General features: G+C 40.4%; 1 protein-coding gene across 6 annotated transcripts in view; it reads right to left on the minus strand.

Moving 5' to 3' along the window:
* ank3a (ankyrin 3a) overlaps positions 1-19,171 on the minus strand; it is a 123,131-nt gene extending 103,960 nt beyond the window's left edge. For 5 of the 6 annotated variants that reach the window (XM_049463986.1, XM_049463985.1, XM_049463984.1 and 2 more), the window contains exon 1: positions 18,763-19,171. In XM_049463986.1, coding sequence (XP_049319943.1) covers positions 18,763-18,882 — 120 coding nt within the window. In that variant the 5' untranslated portion in view covers positions 18,883-19,171. The remainder of the gene's footprint in view (positions 1-18,762) is intronic. The other variant, XM_049463987.1, reaches the window with a different exon arrangement.
* Between the last annotated feature and the right edge of the window lie 7,774 nt (positions 19,172-26,945).

The raw sequence follows: 26,945 nt of genomic DNA on the forward strand, positions 1-26,945 counted from the left end.
GCTAACAAACAGGACTTTGCAAAGGCAAAAAACACCCGCACACTGTCTTGTGTCTAGACCAATCAAGAGCTGAGATAGCACTGAGCACTCAAAATGCGAGGAAAACAGCAATATCTGCGCAAAACTGTGCTGGACTGAGGTGCACAGCTTTCGACACATAAGTTTACAAGCACATGCCCAGCGGATGGGTGTGGATGGATTCCGTGTGGTTATCTTGTGTTTACCCCGCCCCCCCTCACTCTCCCGCTCCCCCTCCCCCTCATGCTTCTCAGGCAGCAGCAGCCTGTCACTCACACAGACACAGAGACAGTGCTGTGTATCTACTTCTTGTGTCAAGAATCAAAACATTGCGTGATGACGATGCTTAAACAATATATCGTGCAGCCCTAATACAGGGCTTACTATAAGATATATTGCAATATATATATATATATATATCGCAAAAATGTAATGCCCCCATACGAGGACACAGGGTTTCAAGAGAATATAGTATTAGTGTTTAGCACACAACTGGGGTGGAACCATAAATGTTGGGGGAACTGGAACTACTTTCACCTTAGCACAGTGTGTGGTGGTATCACTCCACCCATTCTACTTCAGTCTAAAAAAATGGAAAGCACTGCAAGGTGGGATGTTATGAGGATGATAACATGATATCATCAAAATTGTTATTGTGTATATCTTGCTCGTGGGCTCCCCCTACACTCTGGAAGTGTAATTCACACATTGGGGCTCCCACCAAGAATATGCTTTACACTAGGGCTGGGCAATATCATAAATATAAATATATTTAAAACTATTTAATAAAAAATGTTGTGCATTTTATAATCACTAAATTGAGGTAAGTCACTCTGTCCCACTGCCACAGTTACTGTTACTATAGTTACACTGTGACTGTTGTTGGAGTAACTGTCTCTGCTGTCAACGAACAGTTTTCTACTAAATTCTAGATTACTAAGAGCATTTCTATGAGGATTTGATTGCATGCAGTGACAAGAGCACTAGTGATGTCAAGATGTCGGATGATAACCGTCACAACCAGGCGCGGATTTGGAACATTTGGAATGTTATGTCTGGATCCGGAGGTCCTGATCAAACGGATAGCAAACACAATATAGACTCATCTTGCACATACGCATCTTTCAGTCTTCATATTGCAGTCAGAATTGAACCGTCCTGGTTTTGGTTTCAACAAAAGAGAGGATAATAAGGGCACATAAATTGTGAATGGTTATTTCATAGTATTTTTGTAAATTAAAAAAAAAAATCAAGAATACACTACTGCAATAAAAATGAAAATGACATGTTATTATTGCATACAATATGATATGGCACACCCCTAACTGAGATATAAAAAAATTCAAGATTTTTTAAACAGAAGACAATGATCCAGAATGTCATGATACTAATAATTAATTCCAATTCCAATTAATTCATTCTCTGGTAGATATAAAATAGTAAATGAGAATTGTGTATGCGAATGTGAATTTGCAGGGGTGGGTGATACGGCACAATATTTTAGGGTATAATATCATCACAATAAAAATATTGATGATATTATTGCGTGCGATACCATATGACACACCCCTAGTGTCCAGTTCTGCATTTTTTCAGCTTTTTTCTGCTTTTTTCACAATCTCTTAAAAAGTGTTTATCCATAGGCAAAATTCGAAGCTACTGAGAGAAAACTTGCTGCCTCTTTTAAAGACTTTGCAACAGAAGCAGAACACAGAATCACTGCTCTGTGAATAAACTAGCTAATTCAGATTGATTTCTGTGTTGGATTTCTTTACCTTATTTTTCAGTTTTTATGACCATTTTATATTTGTGCCTAAGTAGCATAAAGTCTAAGCACTACCTAAAGGACATCCCTAAATATTTCACAGTATTTTAGCTTCTAACAATGTAATCGTGAACAAAAAAGACAATCACATATTTAATTTACTTTAAAATCAATGAATTCGAGTAAACTGACAGAAAAAAAAATATATATATATATATATCTGACACATCTGACACATCTGAGGGGTTCAGTAAAGATCTGAGCAGTGAGATCAGGACTCACACAGCTCCCTCTAGTGCCCACAGTCCTGCCTGCAGTTAAATCACTGTCCCACAGAGGGCGCAACACACAGCCATTCCTATTAAACACTGCAGATTTACCCTTTCTGTCACCAGCCAACTGCTTCTTCACCAGGCCTACAGCACACACACACACACACACACACACAAAAACAGCAGCAGCATGGCTACTCACTCAGGCAGAAGGATCACTTTTCCGCCTGTCACTGCAGCTCACCTCTCTCTCACACACACAAAAAACACACACACACACACTCTGTCTCTCTCAGTGTGTGTTGGTGCTGGTAGTTAGGGTCATGTCGTCAGTGAACTATGCAACATTACACTCAGTATAAACACAAGACACACACACACAAACCTTTAAGTGAAGCTTAAATCTGTAAATTAATCAGTCAATCCATTACTGAGCCAAAATTTAATGATTTTTTCAAATAAACCATAAATCAATCAGTTAATAAACCGGCCAATCAATCAAATTAATTCATTCACTGATTCATCGTCAACATCATGCTTGATCCATGTCAGTGGGCTTGAGCCAATCCTAGCTGTCATCAGGCAGATTGCCACCAATCAATCGCAGGGCACAGACAGACAGACACACAGACACAGTCACTCACACATTCATGTCTACGGGCCGTTTTGAACACCTCTAATTCACCTGAATGGCACATGGTTGGACCATGGGAGGAAAACTGGGGCACCCAGAGGAAACTCCACTCATAGCTCTTTTCCACCAATGTGGAACCAGCACAGTTTTGGTTCGAAATCAAATTTTCTAAATCGGTTTGACATGTTTCCAACAACAAAAGTAGGTTTCAAAACCAGAAACGTTCATTTGCAGTGAAAAGCGAAGAATACCAGGTGCCTCAGCGCAAATCGCGACATCTGTAGGCTTGTCTGTATGTACAGAAGAGCATCTCTTGATGACATATAATGTGACGTTTTTACGGTTCCACAAAACTGGTTCACTAGAAATCACTACAGATCTTATAAGCCCGAACGGAACTGGTTCAGAATCAAAATCTACCAAGTTCTATTGGTGGAAAAGCGCTAACAGAAAGACCCCGACCACCCCAGGGAACTGAACCCAGGCCTTCTTGCTGTGAGGTGACATCGCTATCCACTGCACCACTGTGCCGTCCACATCAATCAAATAATTCATAAGAAAAGTTGGGAAAGAATGGACAATTGTTTTTTAAGATGCCTTCACCTATAGGTCTCGGCCCAGAGCAAAATGTAGTCAAGCCAAAAGAGGTGATGTTTTTTCACACTTAACATTTGGTGCACCTTAGTTCTCCAGAACCGAGACTGGAGCAGCATTAGCCGCTAGCTGTGCTAAGCGCTAGCTCTTTCATCATTCAGAGGTGAGTATTATTGGCCTGTAGCCTGCTGCTCACCTCAGCTAGCTGCTAATGCTAATGCTGCTGCACCCAGCCTTAGTGGAAATCTGGAAATCTAAGCTTACTGTAAATAAACGGAAGCGCTTTACTCACCCAAATAATAGTAGTAAAAAATACAAAAGGTAGAAGAGCAAGTAACTAGAATCAGTACCAGCCCCCGAAGAACAGAAACAGGGGGGTATTTATACAAACAGGACCAGGTGTGTGTAATCAGAAGCTTGGCGAGTTAGAATGCTGTAGCATCACATGATCAGCAGAGTCCGGAAGGTCTGGTTTAAGTGCATGCTGGGAGCTGAAGTTTTTAGTGTGTGCAACTAAGTTCAGGGCAGGCAGAACAAAGTGTCAGTGTCAGGACTGACAAAGAAACACTGCATTCTTTTATTTATTTCATTTTTTCCATTTTATATTAACTTCATTTGAATTGGAGTTGTACATCAATTACCTCATTAATTATTCAATTTAGGAAACGTGGAGATATAACGAGTACAGGATATTACCTCCTATCACACACACACACACAAACACACACAGCTGTGGAGAAATGTGTAAGTGTTTGGGGATTTCAACTGCAGTGTGTGACCCAGAATGACACTCCAACTGAGAATACAACAGCAGACAGTGCCAACACACACACACACACACACACACACACACTATAGAGCAGTGTGGACTAAAACTACACACAAAAATGTGTGTGTGTGTGTTTTTGTGGGTGTGTGTAAGTGTGTGTGTGTGTGGTCTCTGAGTCCAGGTGCAGGAAGTCTCAGGTGTTCCAGGTGTTCTCTCCTCACAGTGTCTCCAGTACTGTCAGTATTTAGGTCACACACCCCCTCTCCCCAACAGAGAGTCGCGACTGTAACAGAACTTCCTGTCTCTTAACTTTACAGAGGAACTCCACCCTCATTCCAGATTATCTGCATAATTAAACAGTCAGGATGAGAACAGAGATTCAGAGTGCTACACTGTGTTTTTTTTCACCTTTGTTCTGTAGAAATGAAGGCACAATTGTCCAACATGTTGTTACTTTTGAACAGTAGAGACCAGAGAGAGAACCAGGCACGTCTACTTGTTTGTTGGCCCCACCCATTTCCAAGACCAAGCATCTCAGACCGCCTTCATTGAGTTTACAGTGCAGCCTAAAGGACTAGAAGCTATGTGGATTTCAGCGCCTGGATTCCCAGTTTTTCAAGCAAGTGAAATGTCCCTACAGTAAAAGTGAGGTTATGTATTTTAGTATTAAAATATTTACATTTCCTATAAATTATTAAAAAAAAAAACTGAACTCAGCTCTGTTTTCTCTGTTTACTGGTGAGGTGCAATAAAGAAAACAGACCAACACAAACCAGTGACAATTTATTACAGAAAAAAAAAATGTTTTAAACTGTATTTAGGCTCTGTCTAGCGCTGACCGAGACTGAGTACAGATACTACTACACGTCTAACTCGCTAACGTTAGCATGCTGGCTAACAGCTACTTAGATTACATTGCCCATTGCACAACGTTAACATCAGACCTGATTAAAAAAAAAACTGTAAAGAACTTTGTATAGAGCTTGAGTGCGTGTTAATAAAATCAACAGCACACAGTCACAATGTAGTTACGAGCTTATAAACTTATAATAACTGTGTAATTATCTATATCAGGGGTCTCCACCTCTTTTTGAACTGATGCTAATGCAGTATTGCTGAGTAGCATCACAGCGCACTCGGAGGAAAGTGCAGCGACTCAGTTCTGATACATCAGCTCACAGACGATGCCTTGTACTGATCAACATCACCACTTGGAGTGATGTGGGGAGAGAGCGCCATCTACCACCCATAGAGAGAGCAAGGCCAATTGTGCTCTCTCAGGGCTCCGGTAGCTGATGGCTACCTACATGAACAGGATTCCGAGTGGCGATCTGTTTGTATCACAGCCCACTGGACCATTCAGAGCTAATATCTAAAAGTTTTACCTCAAAAAATTGAGGTAAACAATGACCTTAAATTATTTAGGTAAATTAAACTTTCCCAGGGTTACAGTGTACATTATAGCATAATAAACATTTATAAAACTTATTTATGAAGGAAAAAATTAATATGGATACATATGGGGATGGGCAGAGTTCTTCTAAAAGACTTTGCGCTATCCGTGCTTTTATACAATCATTGATTCCAACTTTCCAACTGAGCTGTAGAATAACTGAGCACACACACCTGAGTGGGCCATTAGGAGGCTCCTGAGAGTCTGCATAAAACATAGACTAATGATATAAAAGCTTTTACTGTAAACTGCACTAAACCTCCACCACAGCACCACTACACAACAGCGGACAGGGGTTCAATTCCTCCTCACTGCACAAGCTTCACCGGAAAAACGACAGAGGTCCTACAGCAACACACTGCACCAACATTACTGCTCAGAGTGTAAGTGTGTGTGTGTGTGTGTTTGTTTGGCAGTGCGACAGTGGCAGATGAGTGTGGAGGAAAAGGCCATCTGCCTGCATTACACCCTCCTGTGCCCTCTCTCTTACACACACACACAAACAGAGACACACACACACAAATACAGCTCCGGACAAAAATAAAAGACCACTTAAAAAAAGGTTGAGTTTATTTGATTTTACCAAATTGAAAACCTCTGGAATATAATCAAGAGGAAGATGGATGATAACAAGCCATCAAACCACCAAACTGAACTGCTTGAATTTTTGCACCAGGAGTAAAGCAGCATAAAGTTATCCAAAAGCAGTGTGTAAGACTGGTGGAGGAGAACATGATGCCAAGATGCATGAAAACTGTGATTAAAAACCAGGGTTATTCCACCAAATATTGATTTTTTGAAATCTTTATAAAACGTTATGAATAAGAACTTGTTTTATTTGCATAATTTAAGGTCTGAAAGCTCTGCATCTTTTTTTTTTTTGTTATTTCAGACATTTCTCATTTTCTGCAAATAAATGCTCTAAATGACAATATTTGTATTTAGAATTTGTGAGAAATGTTGTCTGTAGTTTATAGAATAAACAACAATGTTCATTTTACTCAAACATAAACCTATAAATAGCAAAATCAGAGAAACTGATTCAGAAACTGAAGTATTGAGGCACCTGTCCATTCATTGTTTCTTCTGAAATCAAGGGTATAAAACATGTTTATTCCACTTTTGTTGGAATAACTGTCCTGACTATCCAAAACAAGGCTTTCTACTAGATTTTGAAAATAAATAGCACTGAATGTCTACACTCAGTTTCCGATTTTGGTTTTATCTGTGTAGACTGAGCATTTATAATTAGAGCAGTAACCAACATGAAAACCAGAGAGCTATGAGAGTCTATGGGTGAAAATCAAGCAAAAAGTGAAGCTGAGAGAAGATGGAAAATCAATCAGAGCCATTGCTGCTCAAATATTGGCCATAGCCAGAACAACTGTTAGGAATGTCGTGAAGAAGAAAGTCATCACTGGTGTACTTAATAAGAGATGGCCATAGGGCAGGAGTTAAGGTACTTAACTGTCCCTACTGTCCAAAACAAGGCTTTCTAACTAGATTTTGAAGCATTGCTGTGAGGATTTGATTGCATTCAGTGACATACGCATACAGTCCTCTCCAAATGTATTGGTACAGTGAGCGCAATCATATTATTTCTGCTGTAGACTAAAAACATTTGGGTTTGACATTAAAAGATGAATATGAGACAAAAGAACAGCATTTTAACTTCTAATTTCACTCTAAACTTGTACATTTGGATCTGATACACAGTTGACAATATTTAACTTTTTATCTGAACCCTCCATTTATCTTGTGAGCAAAATTATGTGACTATCAGGTGTGTTTTTTTTGCACAGATGTGTCCTGATACATTGAGTTTTCAAACAATAAATAGCGCTGAATGTCTACACTCAGATTTCAAATGTGGGTTTTATTTGTGTAGACTTTGTGTGCATTTAGAACTAGAGGAGTAATCAACATTAAAAACCAGAGAGCCATGAGAGTCTGTGGGTAATAAAACAAGCAAATGTAAAGCTGAGAGAAGATGGAAAATAAATCACAGCCATTGATGCACAAATATTGTCCATAGCTAGCACAACTGTTTGGAATGTCTTGAAGAAGAAAGTCATCACTGGTGTACTAAGCAACAAATGGCGAACCAACAGACCAAATGGTTTCAGTCTACAGCAGAAATAAAGGAATTGGCCTCTGTCTGATCCAACACTTTTGGAGGGAACTGTATGTAAGGTCTGGATGTAAAACAGAGGATCACCACCCCAACTTCTCATGTAAGCCAGAGGTATTGGATGGAGCACCATCCTTCCAGAAAACACAGTTTCACTGCTCCACATCTTAATGCTGGGGGGTTTTATATCCCTCTAGCCCAGGCATGGCATTAGCCATGGTGCTAATAGCTTCATTTATTCATTTACATGCTCCAGGGAGTCCTATTCCATTGGCAGTATTTCTCTACAGGAAATAGAGAAGCTGTGTGTGTGTGTCTGTGTGCATTTGTATATCTGTGTCAGCAGTGGGTGCAACTTAAATCAGCTGAATGCAGCATTCATTTTGAAAGGAACCCCCTGCAGCTGATCAGGGGGTTCTCGTTCAATTCTGGCAACTTTGCAAAGCAAAACGTTTGTGTTTGTGTAAGTGTGTAGGTGTGTTAGAATCACTATTAAGCTTACAAAGCACAATACAGCTCTGGAAAAAATTAAGAGACCACTTCAGTTTCTGAATCAGTTTCTCTGATTTTGCTAAAATGAATATTGTTGTTTTATTCTATAAACTACAGACAACATTTATCCCAAATTCCAAATAAAAATATTGTCATTTAGAGCATTTATTTGCAGAAAATGAGAAACAGCTGAAATAACAAAAAAGATGCAGAGCTTTCAGACCTCAAATAATGCAGAGAAAACAAGTTCATATTGATAAAGATTTAAGATTTCAGAAATCAATATTTGGTGGAATAACCCTGGTTTTTAATCACAGTTTTAATGCATCTTGGCATCATATTGTCCTCCACCAGTCTTACACACTGCTTTTGGATAACTTTATGCTGCTTTACTCCTGGTGCAAAAATTCAAGCAGTTCAGTTTGGTTTGATGGCTTGTGATCATCCATCTTCCTCTTGATTATATTCCAGAGCTTTTCAATTTGGTAAAATCAAAGATACTCAATTTTTAAGTGGTCTCTTATTTTTTTATTCCAGAGCTGTATATAATGCAAACTAATCTTTTTTATTTATATAGGTGACTTTTACTTTGACACAGTCTGTTTTTGTCAGTGACTTATATTTTTGAATATTTCTGAATTTGTATTCTTGATCTTCACTTTATCACAATCAAAAACTAATACACTGGCATAGGGGCAGCTGGGGAACGCCAACGCCTGTATAAGTTTAACACTGGCCATTGTGCTCATGGCAAGGTGATATAAATTATGGAATTTGGAGCAAGGCTCAACAGTTGACTGTGAACGTGCTGCCGTGTTGAGGCTCTGAAGAGGGGTTCGCCACAAAGAGTGAGATGAAAATCCCAGTGATTTTCTTAAAAAAAATAGAAAATAGAAACAATATATACACAAAAAGACATTAAAGATACAAAAAGAAACAATACTGAAAAGAAACAAAACAAAACAAAAAAAAAACAAAACTGTAGCAGCCAGCAGGACTAGCAACTCAAATTACCTAGCCAAAACAATGAGCAACAAGAAAACCAACCAACCAACTAACCAACCTCTTCCCTCCAAAAGGAAGCCTCTTTTAAACTTGTAGCCCCGCCCCTAATTAAGAAGGACTGATCCATTGCTTTCAAGCAGGGGTTAAGTAAAAAAATCACACAAAATCACAAACTTCTTACACAATCTGCTGCAACAAAAATATATACAGACATGTCTTATTATCATAGTGCACTATAAGGTAAGTATACTTAATTATTTAATAAACTACATTCTTATTTTCTTCCCGACAGGTATCACAGGAAATTTTTTTTACAGGAACCACAAGAGTTTTAGTTTAGCCCAAGGCACTGAGGCTGGAGCATTATTAGCATTGGCTGCTAACCGCACTAGCTGTTTTGCCAGCCATTTAGAGGTGAGTATTTGAGCTCTGGCTTACTGGAACACTCAGGGTTTCTCAGTGTAATGCTGTCGCCAATGCTAACACTAACGGTTAACGCTGATGCTCCAGCCTTAGTGCTGGAAAAATCTGGAAATCTAAGCTTAATGTAAATAAACAGAAGCTCTTTACTCACACAAATAACGTTTTCAGGAGAGAAATCTGTGTAGATTAACATCCAGCACTTGTTTAACTTTAAAAGAAAATGTTCTTTTTTTAAGAATTACAGTTTTGTTTACTCAGCCTAGCATTTAGTTACCACCCCCCACCACCTAGAAGCGAAAAACTAGACGGAAAACATGGTGACATCCCTGTTCCTAGTGTTCTTACTAACTTACTAACTAGTGTTGCATAGTGCGCTTTATAATCTGGTGCGTCTTATCTTTAAAAATGTACCAGAAAATAGACGTTTATGGATAATGCCCTTTATAATACAGTACATAGCACCTATATAGCAGCTTTATAATTATGTTCAGCAAGAGCTGGGTGATTAATCAATTTTATCGATTAATTCAAATTTACAGTTAAGGACGATGTGTTTTTATGAAAATCGATTTTCTCTGAGTTTTAATTTTTCACCACCAACACGCCCCTGTGAGCTTCTGCACTACAGGCTTAGCCCCGCCCCTCTCTCCCACACGCACCCCCATATTAAATTGTACTTGTTTTCTATTTTGTAAGTTTGCACCATTTTATTTCTTTCTATTTGTTTTTTTTGAGGGTGGGTTTATTTATTTATTTTTGTAAGTTTGAGGGTGCATTGTGTCAGTACCTAAAATACGTTGGAGAAAGCTTTCTAAAAGTGAGTAGATGTTCTCACTGTTTACAATTATTTTTTTGCTTGTTTCTGGTTGAACTTTAACCACAAAGGGGACATTTAAGTGAAAACTAAATAAATAAATACTAGTTTTTAACCATTTCTTTATCATCTTTATTTTTAAATCGAAGATTTTTTGGGGGGGCCATATCGCCCAGCTCTATGTTCTACACACAGTCATTTACAATCAGCACTCAACCAACACACCAATCGGGCACAGCATACTCTCAACCAGAAACAACCAACATCCTGAAGGCACTGACCCTTCAGAGTCGATGGAGTGGTAACCCCTGGGCTGGTGGTACATAGGCTAGTTAAATGTCATTTTTGCACTTTTCACCCCAATCAGCATCGCATACTTATTGTTTCACTTTTGTCCAAATTGATTAATATTAATAAAATAATAGGATGTTCTGGTGTGGTGTAAAAACATACAGAAACACACAAAGAGAGAGTGAGTGTGGGTGTCTCGCCGATTCTGTCTGTAAGCCCCCCATGACCCCCATGATGCACCTCCCCCACCCCTATTGTATAGTAGCACTACTATCTCTCTGCTTCAGTGTGTGTATATGTGTGTGTGTGTGTGTGTTTGTGTTTGTGTGTATTGCCAGAATATTCAGTTGTTAATCCCCTGCTGTATATCAAAGCTCATTCATCACACGACCTTCAGTGTGTGTGTGTGTATGTGTGTGTGTGGGGACATTTTTGCTTGTGTGTGGAATCCATGGCAACCCACTAGGGACAGGCCTCACTAAACACTTAACCTCTATGACCTCCACCTGCAGTAACACACACTCACACACACACACACACACACACACACACTTCTCAACAGTGTTCAGGCTTTTAGCTTTTAGCATCAGTGTGCAAAAAATTGTTAACAGTGCACTTTAAATCACACGCAAACACAAAACAGGATTCAGTACTCTACTAAATCTAACACTACCCAAAAAAGATTCAGTACTCTACTAAATCTAACACTACCCAAAAAAGATTCAGTACTCTACTAAATCTAACACTACCCAAAAAAGATTCAGTACTCTACTAAATCTCACACTACCCAAAAAAGATTCAGTACTCTACTAAATCTCACACTACCCAAAAAAGATTCAGTACTCTACTAAATCTAACACTACCCAAAAAAGATTCAGTACTCTACTAAATCTCACACTACCCAAAAAAGATTCAGTACTCTACTAAATCTCACACTACCCAAAAAAGATTCAGTACTCTACTAAATCTCACACTACCCAAAAAAAGATTCAGTACTCTACTAAATCTCACACTACCCAAAAAAGATTCAGTACTCTACTAAATCTCACACTACCCAAAAAAGATTCAGTACTCTACTAAATCTAACACTACCCAAAAAAGATTCAGTACTCTACTAAATCTCACACTACCCAAAAAAGATTCAGTACTCTACTAAATCTCACACTACCCAAAAAAGATTCAGTACTCTACTAAATCTAACACTACCCAAAAAAGATTCAGTACTCTACTAAATCTCACACTACCCAAAAAAGATTCAGTACTCTACTAAATCTAACACTACCCAAAAAAAGATTCAGTACTCTACTAAATCTCACACTACCCAAAAAAGATTCAGTACTCTACTAAATCTAACACTACCCAAAAAAAGATTCAGTACTCTACTAAATCTCACACTACCCAAAAAAGATTCAGTACTCTACTAAATCTAACACTACCCAAAAAAAGATTCAGTACTCTACTAAATCTAACACTACCCAAAAAAGATTCAGTACTCTACTAAATCTCACACTACCCAAAAAAGATTCAGTACTCTACTAAATCTAACACTACCCAAAAAAAGATTCAGTACTCTACTAAATCTCACACTACCCAAAAAAGATTCAGTACTCTACTAAATCTAACACTACCCAAAAAAAGATTCAGTACTCTACTAAATCTCACACTACCCAAAAAAGATTCAGTACTCTACTAAATCTCACACTACCCAAAAAAGATTCAGTACTCTACTAAATCTCACACTACCCAAAAAAGATTCAGTACTCTACTAAATCTCACACTACCCAAAAAACATTTAGTACTCTACCAAATCTCACACTACCAAAAAAGGTTCAGTACTCTACTAAATCTCACACTACCCGAATATGATTCAGTAATCTACTAAGTCTCACACTATGCCAAAAAAAGATTCAGTACTCTATAAATCTTACACTACCCCAAAACAATTCAGTAAACTACTGAATCTCACAAAAATTATACAGTATACTACTAAATCTGACAGCGATTCAGTACATTAATGAATCTCACATTACCTCACAATTGCGTTGAATTTATTTCAGTTCTGATTACGATTCCTTAAGAAATGATTCAGTACATCATCAAATCCCCATTCCTCAGCAATTCAATGGTTTAATACATCACTAACTCTCACAGGACCCCATAATCTGGGTGTGATGGTTGTACTGAAGCTTTAAGTAGTTTGAGGCTGTAGTCAGGTAGTCTGAGTTGGGGGTGGTCACTACTGATGTGTGCTGGAGCTGCAGAGGTGCTGAAGTTCTGAAAATGAATTCAGTACCAGACGGCACAGAGAACATGTATCTTATGTATTTCCAACCCTCTAACTCAGAGTACAAGCGACACAACTGTGGACAACACCGCCAGTCCATCACTGTGCTGCTGGGACACATCTGCAGCCTCACTACAGCCAGCTGACCTTCAAACGACCTCCGTAAAGTCAATCACACGCCTCATACAGCTCCCCCACCCTCTGAGTGTGTACCACCACCCAGCCCCAGAACCTCTCCCAGAGAGAGAGAAAGAGAGAGAGAGAGAGAGAGAGATCCACAAATAGAGCTTTCAGGGCCTCTTCTCAGAACACATGAAAGAGGAACTGAAGCCAAAAACAGAAAATTAAAAATACCTCAATCTCAGAACTGCCAGGATAAGACACGCGATACACACACTGCTGAAGACCCAGCGCCAGAACCACTGCACTTACAGGGGTTGGACAATGAAACTGAAACACCTGTCATTTTAGTGTGGGAGGTTTCATGGCTAAATTGGAGCAGCCTTGTGGCCAATCTTCATTAATTGCACATTGCACCAGTAAGAGCAATAAGAGTGTGAAGGTTCAATTAGCAGGGTAAGAGCACAGTCTTGCTCAAAATATTGCAATGCACACAACACTATGGGGGACATACCAGAGTTCAAAAGAGGACAAATTGTTGGTGCACGTCTTGCTGGCGCATCTGTGACCAAGACAGCAAGTCTTTGTGATGTATCAAGAGCCACGGTATCCAGGTAGTGTCAGCATACCACCAAGAAGGACCAACCACATCCAACAGGATTAACTGTGGATGCTGTAGGAGGAAGCTGTCTGAAAGGGATGTTCGGGTGCTAACCCGGATTGTATCCAAAAAACATAAAACAACGGCTGATCAAATCACGGCAGAATTCAATGTGCACCTCAACTCTCCTGTTTCCACCAGAACTGTCCGTCACCACAATCAATTATTGTGCTCTAAAACCAGGTGTTTCAGTTTCATTGTCCAACCCCTGTATATACATCACATGGAAATGCAAAAGTATTGGGACACCTGCTCATTCTTGTTTTTTTTTGGACAGAGCAACATAATTTCCGAGAACCCAGTTCCACTGTTCCACAGCAATCTCCCGAACAAAGTGGCAGTGCTTTGGACCGCTAGACTACTCAGTGTCCTACCAGACGTAATCATGCAGATCTGGTAAATCAGGGTTATTAGAGCGCTACACTATAAAATACATGCAGCAACGTGTTTAGATCCTGTTCATAACAGTCACTGGGCTGTACTCAGTGTTGCTCACTGTTTAATACTGGAGGTTTTTACAGGTAACTTCACATGACCCAATAAAAAACACCTTTAAATAAGCTCATTCATGCTGATAGCCAGTGATCTACACTTGTTTAGAGCCTAAATGAAGCATTTTATTTACAACGAGAGCATTGTGTTCTTGTTAAAGCTTCATCAAAACATTAAAAATTCGTCCCAGGAGATCTACACCTGCCTGATGCTGGACACATTTATTTCACCTGTCCACACCTGCCTGATCCTGGACACACTTGTTCCACCTGTCCATACCTGCCTGAACCTGAACACACCTGTTTCACCAGTCCATACCTGCCCAGACCTGGACACATCTGTTTAACTTGTCTATACCAGCCTGAACCCGGATACATATGTTCTACCTGTCCATACCTGCCAGAATCTGGAAACATCTGTTCAACCTGGCCTTACCTGCCCAAACCTGGGTATTCCACCTGTGTATACCTGCCTAACCCTGGACACATCTGTTCCATATGTCCATACCTGCCTGAATCTGGAAAAAACAGTTGCACCTGTCCATACCTGCCTGAACCTGGGCACACCTGTTTCACCTGTCCATACCTGCCTGAACACCAGTGTAACAATAGCTCAGCATCATCTTTACACAAGTGTAACAGAAGCTTAACACCAGTTTAACAAAAGCTTAATACCACCTAAACACCAGTTTAACAAAAGCTTAACACCACCTAAACACCAGTGAAACTCATCATCTCAACATCAGTGTTACAGAATCTCAAGACCACCTTCACACCAGTGTAGCAGAAACTCAGCACCATCTTAAACCAGGTGTAACAGAAGCTTAACACCACCGAAACCCCTAAACCCCCTAAACACCACCACAACAACAACAGTGTAACAGAAGCTCAACACCACCAAAACCCCTAAACACCACCACAACAACAGTGTAACAGAAGCTCCACCGAAACCCCTAAACAAAACCAACACACAACCTTAACAACAGCACAAAATAAATATGTTAAACATCACCTCACACAACACACTGCACTCACTCTCCAGATCACACCAGTACAAAAACTGAGCTCACTCTCCAGATCACAACAGTACACACATGGAGCTCCCTGCCCCACATCACACTAGTACACAGTCTGTGCTCACTCTCCAGATCCCATCTGTACAAAAACTGTGCTCACTCTCCAGATCACACTTCTACAAAAACTGAGCTCACCCTCCAGATCACACAAGTACAAAAACTGCACTTACTCTCCAGATCACACCAGTAATAAAAACTGCGCTCACTCTCCAGATCACAACAGTGCACACATGGAGCTCCCTCTCAAGATCACATCAGTACACAGTCTGGGCTCACTCTCCAAAACACACCAGTACACGCACTGTACTCACTCTCCAGATCACACCTCCAGGTACACTGTGCTCACTCTCCAGATCACACCAGAACAAAAACTGCACTCACTCTTCAGATCACACCAGAACACACACTGTGCCCACTCCTCAGATCACACCAGTACACGCACTGTTCTCACTCTCCAGATCACACCAGTACACACATGGAGCTCCCTCCTCAGATCACACCAGTACAAAAACTCACTCCCCAGCTCACACGAGTGCACACACTGTGCTCACTCCCCAGATCACACCATTACACACATGGAGCTCCCTCCTCAGATTACACCTCCACATACACTGTGTTCACTTCTCAAATCACACTATTACTCAATAAACTTATTGCCCAGATCACACCGGTACACACACTGTGCCCACTCCCCAAATCACACCAGTACACACACTGTGCCCACTCCCCAAATCACACCAGAGCGCACATTGTTTTTACTGCCCAGAGCACAAACTGCACTCACTGCCTAGATTACACCAATACACTCACTCCCCAGATCACGCCAGCACACACTCTGTGCTCAGTCCCCAGCTCACACTAGTACACACACTGTACTTGGTCTCCAGATCACACCAGTACACACACTGTTCTCACTCCCCAGAGCACACACCGCACTCACTGAGTAGATTACACCAGCACACTCACTGCCCAGTTCACACCAGTACACATACTGCACTCACTACCCAGATCACACCAGTACACACTTGAGATTTAGTAGTGCCACCTTCAGACTGAACTAGTGCTTCCACCAGTCCTCACGGACTGACTTACACCTGCCCACACCTGCCCCCACCTACACACACCTGCTATGGCCTGCACACACATGTCCAACCTGCACACACCTGCTTTCTGCTTTTTTTAGGGTGAACATTTAACAGTCTTACGTGAGTACTCACTGAAATCCCAGTCATAACTAACAGTAATGTGGATAAATGACTGAAGCGCAAAGCTGAGAGTGTGTTGGTGTAGGGGTGGTGGGTCGGCTGTGGTGGGGGCAGCTGGGAGGGTGGGACACACTGCAGCTTAATGGATGTACTGATGGATGTGACAGTGCTGGTGGGTGGGTGTATGTGGGTGTGCGTGTGTGCGTGCGTGCATGCACGTGTGTGTGAGGGGTGTCCCTGTCCCACAATGCCAATGCAATTACCTTCTTTATGAACGAGTGCAGAATACATTAACCTCCATCTACGCTCAACCTCTCTCTCTCTCTCTCCTTTCATCTCTCCATTCTTTCCCTTTCTCTCCCTATATCTCATATCTCCACATCTCTCTCTTTTTAAATCACATCATGTCACCCCCCACACACAGCTATCTCTGAAAATAACAATACGCTAATGTGGCTAACAAGACATGAAAATGAACATACACCAATTAAGCATTATGCAAATTACAGCAAGCTTATTGGTCGCCTTCCTTTACTGACAACACCTTTACTGTTGTTCTTATGAGCATGTGACAAACCAGGGAGATCCTTGGGTCATGTGACCTCATTAATCGTGGCCTATACTGTTCAAGGTGTGTGTATGTGTGTGTGTGTGTGTGGAGGACAACTGTACACACGCTTCGTTCCTTTAGTCAGAACATCAATAAATCACACGCTGATGTTTAATGCACAAGTGTCTCCACACGCTCACGCGCGCATGTGCACATGCTGCTTCAGTAAAAGCCGCTGGTTCTTCATCAGAGCAAGTGTCCTTTACACGTGTGTGTGTGTGTGTGTGTTCATGTAACCTTGCTGCTGCAGCAGAGGTTCAGCTATTAGAAGAATGCTGTCATCTTACACACACACACACACACACACACACACCGCTGCCATCTTAACCCAGCGCCTCAGTCATGAATGCTAACGTCGCTAACAGTGAAGGAAAGGACTGGACTGCGATTAGCGTTCTTTTATTAACACAATGCTAGCTAACACCTACTGACTTCAGTGACACCCTTCACACAAGCCAACAAACACACTTTGCTGCCATCTTGAAGCAACACTTCAACCAGAAATGGCTAATGTGCTAAACGCAAATGAAACAGAATAGTAAGCATTAACCCTGTTACTTATCACACGCACACACACACACACACACACACACACACACACACACACACACACACACACACACATACACTATTGCCATGTTAAATAAATAAATAAATCAGTTTAATCAGCACACGTTACTAACATCCAGTGGAAGTGAATTGCCACCAGTTGGCATTTAATTCAACAATTTAATCAGAAAAGTAATGTTGCTAAACATGAATGTGATTGAACAGTTACAGTTTAGCCCCCCCCACACACACACACACACATACACACACACACACACACACACACACACAAACACACATTCTAATGCCATGTTAAAAGGAGTTCCATAACATACGCTAATGTTGCTAACAACAAATGACAGTCAATAGACACGGTTTAGCATTTAAAGTGATAGGTCAGTCATGCTGCTCACAATGAATACACCCTAATGGCCACCAGTTAGCATTATGCAAATCACACACACACACACACACATATATACACACACACACAGCCCAACAAACACACTTTGCTGCCACTTTAATCAGAAAAGATAATATAGCTTGAAGTGAATAAAACAGAATAGTAAGCATATTAATGTATAGTATATAGTACTAATTACACACACCTCGCACACAACAGACACACACACACACACACACTCAAATGCATACAACATACGTCTTAAAGAAACAGTCCAGTTGGACCAGCCCATGTTGCTCACATTCAATGGAAGTTAATTATTAAGAAACCATTTAATTCAACAATTTAGTGAAAATAATTTGCAGTAGATTATGACATAATTTAGATCATATGACTAAACATGAATGTAAGTAAATCACACACACAGTTTATCACACACACACACACACTACTGATATCTTAAAGGGAGAGTTCCATAAGACAAGCTAACGTTGCTAACAATGAATGACAGCCTATAGCCACCATTTAGCATTTAAAGTGATAGTTCAGTTCTGCTCTCAACAATGAATAAATGAATACACTCTAATGGCCATCAGTTATCATTATGCAAATCACACACACGCTAACACACACACACACACACACACACACACACACACACAGGTTGCCCTCTTTCTGTCACAGGTGTGTGTGTGTGTGCACCTTCTTCTTCTGCTCTCGGGAGTGTTTCCTGTTCTTCCTGCGCCTCTGCTCTTTGTCGTCCTCCAGAGCGTTGATGTCCACATCCTTATTCTTCTTCAGCTGGGACGCCGCATGAGCCATGATTTAACCGTCCCCACGGCAACCACACACTCACACACACACCCTCACCCACACCCACACCCACACACACTCACTTTCACACACCCTGTGTAAAAATCCTCACTCAGGAAAAAACAAAGGTTCCCTCCTCAGATCTTCCTCAGCGTTATTCCAAGAGCAGAGAGGAATAGGAGGAACAGCCCATAATACTCCACAGAGGAACAGAGGAACACAGGGAGAGAGGAGCATCCCTCCTCCTGCTGCTGCTGCTCTCCCTCTCTCTCTCTATCTCTTTCTCCTGCGCTGGTCAGGATGGTGTATCCGGAGAGGAGAGCGGGATGGTGCGCACACACACTCACATTCACACACACACACACACACACTCATACAGACACGCACCAGCATCACCAGGCACGAGTGAAGGAGGAAAAGGAGGAGGGGGGGTCTGGGGCGGTTACTACGGAAACCATCGTTCTCCTCTCTTCGGCTGTCCTACCTGAGAGCTGTGTTCTAGATATTAATGTCATTAGTACTTCATAAGAGATAATACTGTTATTACACTATAACCCCAATTACAGAATAAGGGATATTTGGTGGGATGCTCTGTAACATGTAAAATTTCACAGAGCCATATTTTATTCACAATAAAGAATATATCAAGAACGCATATCAGACGTTAGACGCTAGACAATTTTAACATTCCATGCAAAGAAGAAGCAATAAGTCAACACAATCCAGAAACACCATCATTTCCTTTGGTCAAAACAGGCAAAAAAAACGTTTTTTATCAGATTAATCAAAATTCCAAATTCATTTTAAATCAGCTGTGGCCCAGACGGAGACTGCAGCGTCTCAGCATGGTGTTGAGATACTGCTTCTTCTTTGCATGATGCATCATTAACCTGTATTTGTGGATTACAACTGGAAGTGTTCCTGGTCCCATGCAGTGATAGAGAATCATGCCTGTTTCTAATGCAGGGCCCAAAGATCACCAGCATCCAATACTGACCATCGGTCAGAAAGGGATTCCTCCAGTTTCTCTGAAGCTTTTGATGATTTTATGTACTGTAGATGGTGGGATATCCAAATCTTCGTAATTTTAGGTTTTTGAGAAATTGTTCCAAATTATTTAAATGTGTTTTTTGCACATTCTTTGCTTCTAAGACACTCTGCCTCTCTAAAATACTCTTTTTAAACACAGTCATGTGAGTTTGTTGTTGCTTCTATTGCAGCTGTTTTTTATGTGTAAGCCATTTGCTGTCCAGTCTCAACTTGAGATGTACTTTCTTTTCATAAAATTGTAAAATATCTCACTTTTAATGTCTGGTCGAACAGTGAAACCTCTAAACAAATACTGTTTTCCTTAGGGACTATTTTTTGCCTCACCACATCCGGCATATTGCATAATATGTAGCCCTTCAACATAATAATGATATTCCATTTTAAAAGCCTTAGATGGTCAGATGTCTGCTTCCATTCATCACCACTGTCAACTATTCTGATTGGGTAAAATTATTTTGAACAGCAACAAAAAGAAACAGATGATCTAAAACTCAACACTCAAATAATAGCAAATTATCATTTCTTGAAAATGTGTATTTCCTGAAGGAAAAACACAATGGTTGCTATGGTTTTGCTACCTTTTTGTTAAGTCTTTGCTTTGGTTTTCTAAATTTGGTTGCTATTGTGTTGCTATGTGGTTGATGCTATGATTTTACTAGTAGTTTATTACAGTGATGCTAGGTGGTTGCTTAGTGGTTGCTGTGATATCCCACGTGGTTGCTGTGGTGTTAGTAGGAGTTGCCATTGTGTTGGTAGGTGATTGCTTTGACCTCCCCAGTGGATTATATGGTGTATTTTAAGTGGCTGCTATGGTGTTCTTAAATTATTGCTAGGTGTGTGCTATAGTGTTGCAAGATTATTGCTATGGTATTTCAGATGTGATCAGTTGTGATGGTGTTGTTTAGCCGTATGTAGGGTGTTGGTAGGTGGTTGATAAGCAGTTGCTGTGGTATACTAGACGGTTGTTGTGGTGCTCTATGTGGTTGTTTGGGTGTTACTAGTGTATTTGTATCAAAATCTACAGTTAGTGTCAATCTTTCAAAAACTGCGAGATGAGATATACAATAAAAAACACAATAGTGATATAGACATAATCATAATCATAGAAACATTAATCAATATAATAATAATAATAATAATAATAATAATAATAATAATAGAAAGAGCCAATAAATGTGTTTCTTATTCTTTACACACACACACACACACACATACACTCACAGTCATTGATGGTGTGAGGGACGGGTGGCAGCCATATTGGAATGTTCAGTGTGTGTGTGAATCCTCTTAAAAGACGCTGCGTGTGTGTGAGTGTGTGTGTGTGTGTGTGTGTGTGTGTGTGTGAGTTTGTGTTTTAAGAATGAAGTGAATGGATTATGCACTCTCCCCCATCACACACACACACACACACACCGTGAAATTCACTCCGTCTGTTCACACACACACACAAACACACACACACACACACACACACACATGCACACACACAGAGACAGGTGCTAAGTAAGGGGGGTGGGGGGTGGTGGGTCCTGCAGCTCTTCATCAGGGCATCCAAGAGTGTCCAATTATGCCAATATGAATTGTGTTGCTAGGCAACAGCCAATCAAAGTGTGCAGGGGAGGGGCTGATGTTTTAGAGGGAATAGCACTTACAGCAGGGGGAGGTTTTCTGAGTGTGTGTGTGTGTGTGTGTGTGTGTGTGTGTGTGTATTGACAAAAGCGGCTTTGCACCAAGACAAACTAAAAGAGTCACTGTGGAGGATTAGCATAATAATGATTATCATACTAAAAATAATGATGAGACGACTTCAAATCAAAATAAATATGTCTAGAATAAAGATCACGACAAACACAATCCAAAAACATCCCTACAGAAACCAAAGAGTCCAGTAAGACTGAGTATCCTGCCTGGCAGTTGGCATCATGGACGTTGGTAAAGGAAACTAGCTCTCCAGTGAAATGGTGGCTCTCTGTTGTGGAACCTTATCCACCCTCCAGCCCAACACCAAGAGAGTAACACCAGAGAGCTTCTAAAATGACTGGAATATTATTTTACTGTGCATACTTCTACTTTTACTACATAGTTACTAGGTTTGGGTACTTGTCTATACCAGTGTTAATTCTTAACTAACCTTAACACTGCTCACATACAGACATACACATATTAAATCAGTGGCTATGTTTACATCCATAGATGTTTTTTTTTTTCAAACGACTGAGTTTGTAAAATCATTTAAAAAACACATCCACACATCATAGTTAAAGGTGACACAATTTCCCCGGAAGCTTGTTTGTTCATTTTCCATATATATCTACTTTTTTTTGGATTATCACATGGAAAGAGGTTTAAAACTATAAACAGAAGGTTCACGACCCCCCCAAAAATATTTCCACACTACCTATTACAATAATGTTGTGTTAGCTGTAGCTCTATAAGCATTACTTAAAGCCCCGTCCTTTTCTGAATGAATTCACATATGAACCCTCTGTGTCCCTCTGTGTAGATTCAGCACTGCCTAAAAAAAAAACAGCACAAATGCAGCGCACTAAAAAGTGCTAAGGTGATATTCCTTTTAGCCTGTAGATACAACACAGCTGTACACATCTGGATTTCACACTTACATTTACACACAAAACACACACACACTTCTTTGTCAACTGATTTTATGGGATTTAAACTCAATCGCAAAAAAGCAATTTACACAATATGATAACCATACATTTTGGCATCACAGTGTACATAACTCTACACAGCAAAATTGACAGTGTAAAATGAACTCTTTTAGATTTTAATTGAACACTGTCCTAGATAACATATGGTCCCATTACTATAGTGTTAAAATTACTCTACCACAAAAGTAAAAATTTTTAACGCCAGTCTTATATTAATCTCTCATTAGTGTTAACACACTTTACCCTGTATTTATTTATTTTTTAAATTTATTTTTGTACATTTCCTCAACTTCACTCGAAGCTATACAATAGAATAAATTACTTTTTTATCCTGTCTAAGCTTTATTTAGAACAAGAGAGACTATTAAAATCTGCCCAAAAAGCAATGGTTCTTCCATAACCCAATAACTCTCATATGGAGACCCTTATCCATCATCCAACCCACCACCAAGAGGGTGAATAACGCTCCATCAGGGGAATAAACACAATTAAATCTAATTTATTTACAAACACATATAAGAAACACACACACATACATAATAACCCCTAAGAAGAAGAATGGTGACAGCAGAGCATGCTGAAACTGAATCAGAATCAAGAGGCGGAGCCTGTTAGACAGAGTTGAATTTTCACTCCCAGAGAGTTAAAACATGTGATTTTGACACTGTGGATTTTACTGTGTACCACTGCATATTCTATTCTGATTTAGCTATTAGTCAAACTATTAACAGATTATCAGGTAAAATTAGTCAAAATTGGATGATACAATTTGATATAAAGAGCTAATCGTTTACAGATCAATCAGAACCAAAACAAACACAAACAAAAACATTGTTCCAGTTTTTCTTTTGGCTCGCCCTTGGCCTGGCCTGCTTCCTACTGTTCCACACACACACACACACACACACACACACTGCTATAATGGGTCAATTTACCCTTCAGACAGGGCAGCCTGCCAAATACACACAGTACACCCCCATCCCACCCACCACCACCACAAGCACACACACACTTTCACCTACACAGATATCTGTAACTCCTCTACACTGAAACATCCCTTTATCAACACAGACAGACAGACAGCAGACAGATGGGGAGACAGACAGACAGCACTGCTGAAGGCAGGTTTTGTACTAATAGTGCCGAGGCTGGAGTAGCTGAGCCCAGCACTGCCGCGAGCAGAACTACTAAACGATTCTTAAACAGCTGATTCAGAAACACTGGCAGAACTCCAGTAAAGAGAGACAGAGGATGTGAGGGTGAGCAGAACATCATCAGCTCAGATTCAGCCCTAATCTGTTTAATATAAACCCTGCAAACCTGTCACCCAGCACACAGCACCCAGCAGCCCTGCTCTGATCCACACGGGTCAGGCTTCCCTAGACCACAGTCTGAACCAAGCGGGTCTGCAAACTTTTAAACTTTAGCCTCTCTAATATCCAGATTCACTAAACTCCAGTCTCTCTAAATATCAGACTTTCTAAATTCCACACTCACTAAACTCCAGAATCTCCAACTTCAAGAATTCTGAAACTCCAGTTTCTAAAATTCTAGAATTTCTAAACTTCAGTCTCTCAAATTCTAGAATTTCTAAACTCCAGGCTCTCTAAATATCAGACTTTCTAAACTCCACACTCACTAAACTCCAAAATTTCCAAATTCAAGAATTCAGAAACTCCAGTCTCTCTAAACTCCACATTCACTCAACTTTATACTGTCTAAATTCTAGAATTTCTAAACTTCAGTCTCTCAAATTCTAGAATTCCAGTCTAGAGTTAAACTAACTCAAAACTCCAGTCTAGAGTTTTTGAACTCTTACTAAACACTTACTAAACTCAAGCATTTCTAAAGTCTAGAATTCCTAAACTCCACACTCATTAAACTCCAGAATCTCTAAGTTCTAGAATTCCCAAACTCCACACTCACTAACGTCTAATCTTGTTAAATTCTAGAATTCCTAAACTCCACACTCACTAAACTGAGACAGTGTGTGTTATTACTGGGTGATCTTTTGCAGCCCTTTCAGAACTTTCAGGACAGTGAATACAGAATACTGAAGAACAAGGGTCAGTTCTACACTGAGCCTCTGCTGCCCTCTAGTGTTGATTAAATACAGCTCAGAGCTGTACCATCTGTGGTGTGTGTGTGGAGGGTATGTGTGTGTGTTTACTGCTGCAGTTAGAATTTACGTTTTTACTGGAAATCTTTTTTCAAGATGGTTTAATGTTTAATTAATAATAACCTCTACAGTCCAGGGAAGGGTTTTTAGTACATTTTGGGGCATTGCTAAGAGAATTTGATTGCACTCCTTGATCACTACCCCACCTCCAACTCCATCTCCAACTTTTCGTGAAAATCCCATTAAATATCGTCACATTAATTTATGGCCATATTGTCCACCCCAAGTCTGAACTATAACTGATGTGTTGATTGATTTATGTATGCTCCTACAGTTCAGCGAGTAGCTTTTCCAGATGTTGTGCCAAATTCTGCCTCCTTCCAAGAATCGACTCCCACTGAATGTAGACAGATCACGTATTAGAACAAGCATTACACATTCCTATTTGATTTATTGTATTTCTGTTTATAAATACAGGCTAATCTACAGTTACAGTAGATACAGGAATCACCAGGGTAATCTGTTCAAAACTCTATTAGCTTAGTGAAGTGCAGTGAAGTGTCCCTGCTGGGAAATACACCTCAACATCTCACACCACCTTCTAATGACCTTACTCACACACAAGCGCACTCTCACACACACACAGTATCACTTCACTTACACACATGAATGCACCAAGGCCCTGTGGCTATCACACACATGCACATACACAGTTCTGCAGCCAGTGAGGCATGGGCTGTGTCATAATCGTAAGATGTTCACCCTGTCGTGTCGGATTTTAGTACTCTAGGCTTAGGTGAAAAGACTGATAATGATAACACACCTAAACACTTTTATATCTGGTAGTAAGCAGTCTATACTGTGATTTTAAAAAGCTGTTTTCGAGCCAGGGGACAGTTCAGACTACTGATCTTTGGTCCATTTGAAATCAGTGATCTGAGGTTCGGTTAAAGCTGATTTTGGTGAGGACCGCTGCGGGTGTGGAAGCTATCCGCTCCCTGTGCAGCGTGTGGGGTTGCATGATTGGTTCATTTTGTAGCATGGCTCTTTTAACTAGTCATGTTGGCTCTTTATAGCTTACCTTAGTACAGTATATATTAATAAAACCGTACTGTCATTGGTACATGTTTACTGACAGCATGGGGATAAACACTCGTCTTTTGCTGGGCTGTACGGATAAAAATCATTTTATTCTGAATCTGGTTCAACACTTGGGACTCGGGTGTGCTTTCTCTGTGGGTTTATTAAGCTTGGTCCTTTGTGGAAGCTGCTTTCGAGAAACAATCCTTTGTTCTCCTGAACAAATCCTTTGTTCTCCTGAAATCAGTGATCTGAGGTTCGGTTCAAGCTGACTTTGGTGAGGACCGCTGCAGGTGTGGAAGCTATCCGCTCCCTGTGCAGTGTGTGGGGTTGCGTGACTGATACTGACAGCATGTCATAAATGTTTGTCTTGTGCTTGGCTGTCAGGAAAAAATCCCATTCTGAAACTGGTTCAACAGACCAGTTTCAGTTTGGTTAAGTGTAAAAGTTGCTTTCAAGCTGGGAAAATCCAAGGTCCTCCTGAAATCAATGATCTGGTCTTCTGCAGACCTGTTACACCTGGAATTGACAGTCATCCTCGGTGATCAGATCACAAGTGATTTAGGTAAACACATGCGTTCACTACTGCCATTTTAAATAGAGACTAAACACCCGTGAGTGCTTATAATTGTAATTCAAGATAAGGCACCTGGTTTCATGTTTTAGCTTGTTATTATAGCATGCTCATCTGACTTCGGTCGTTGTTGGCCGGTGTGTCTCACAGTTCTGGTAGGAGCAGTGATGCGGTTAATGCAGACGGCGCTTTGCTGTCGGGGATGCTTAGAGATGCTTTGGTGTTCACACTACAGTAATAATGTGGTCACATACGTCACTGACCACCTCTGATTGTGGTTTAAGGACCTTTTTACCACATGCTTTTTTCCAAACCTGGTGCACGTTCTTATGTTTGAAAACAAACCAGCAATAATGAGCTCCTCCCCCAAGACCAGAATCAGTCCTGGGTACAGACTGATTTATATGGGGGAAAAAGTGTGAAAAAGCCCTAATTGAACAGATTATGATACTTCCTCAAGACGCTTGTTAATGCTAGGTGTGAATGGGGTCTTATACACAACCATGTAAATTCTAAACACCTGCACTCCCATCATTCTGTTCAGCCACACACACACACACATATACTCAGCTCAAGG

This window comes from Astyanax mexicanus, chromosome 14, assembly GCF_023375975.1.
Source record: "Astyanax mexicanus isolate ESR-SI-001 chromosome 14, AstMex3_surface, whole genome shotgun sequence".
Taxonomy (NCBI): domain Eukaryota; kingdom Metazoa; phylum Chordata; class Actinopteri; order Characiformes; family Acestrorhamphidae; genus Astyanax; species Astyanax mexicanus.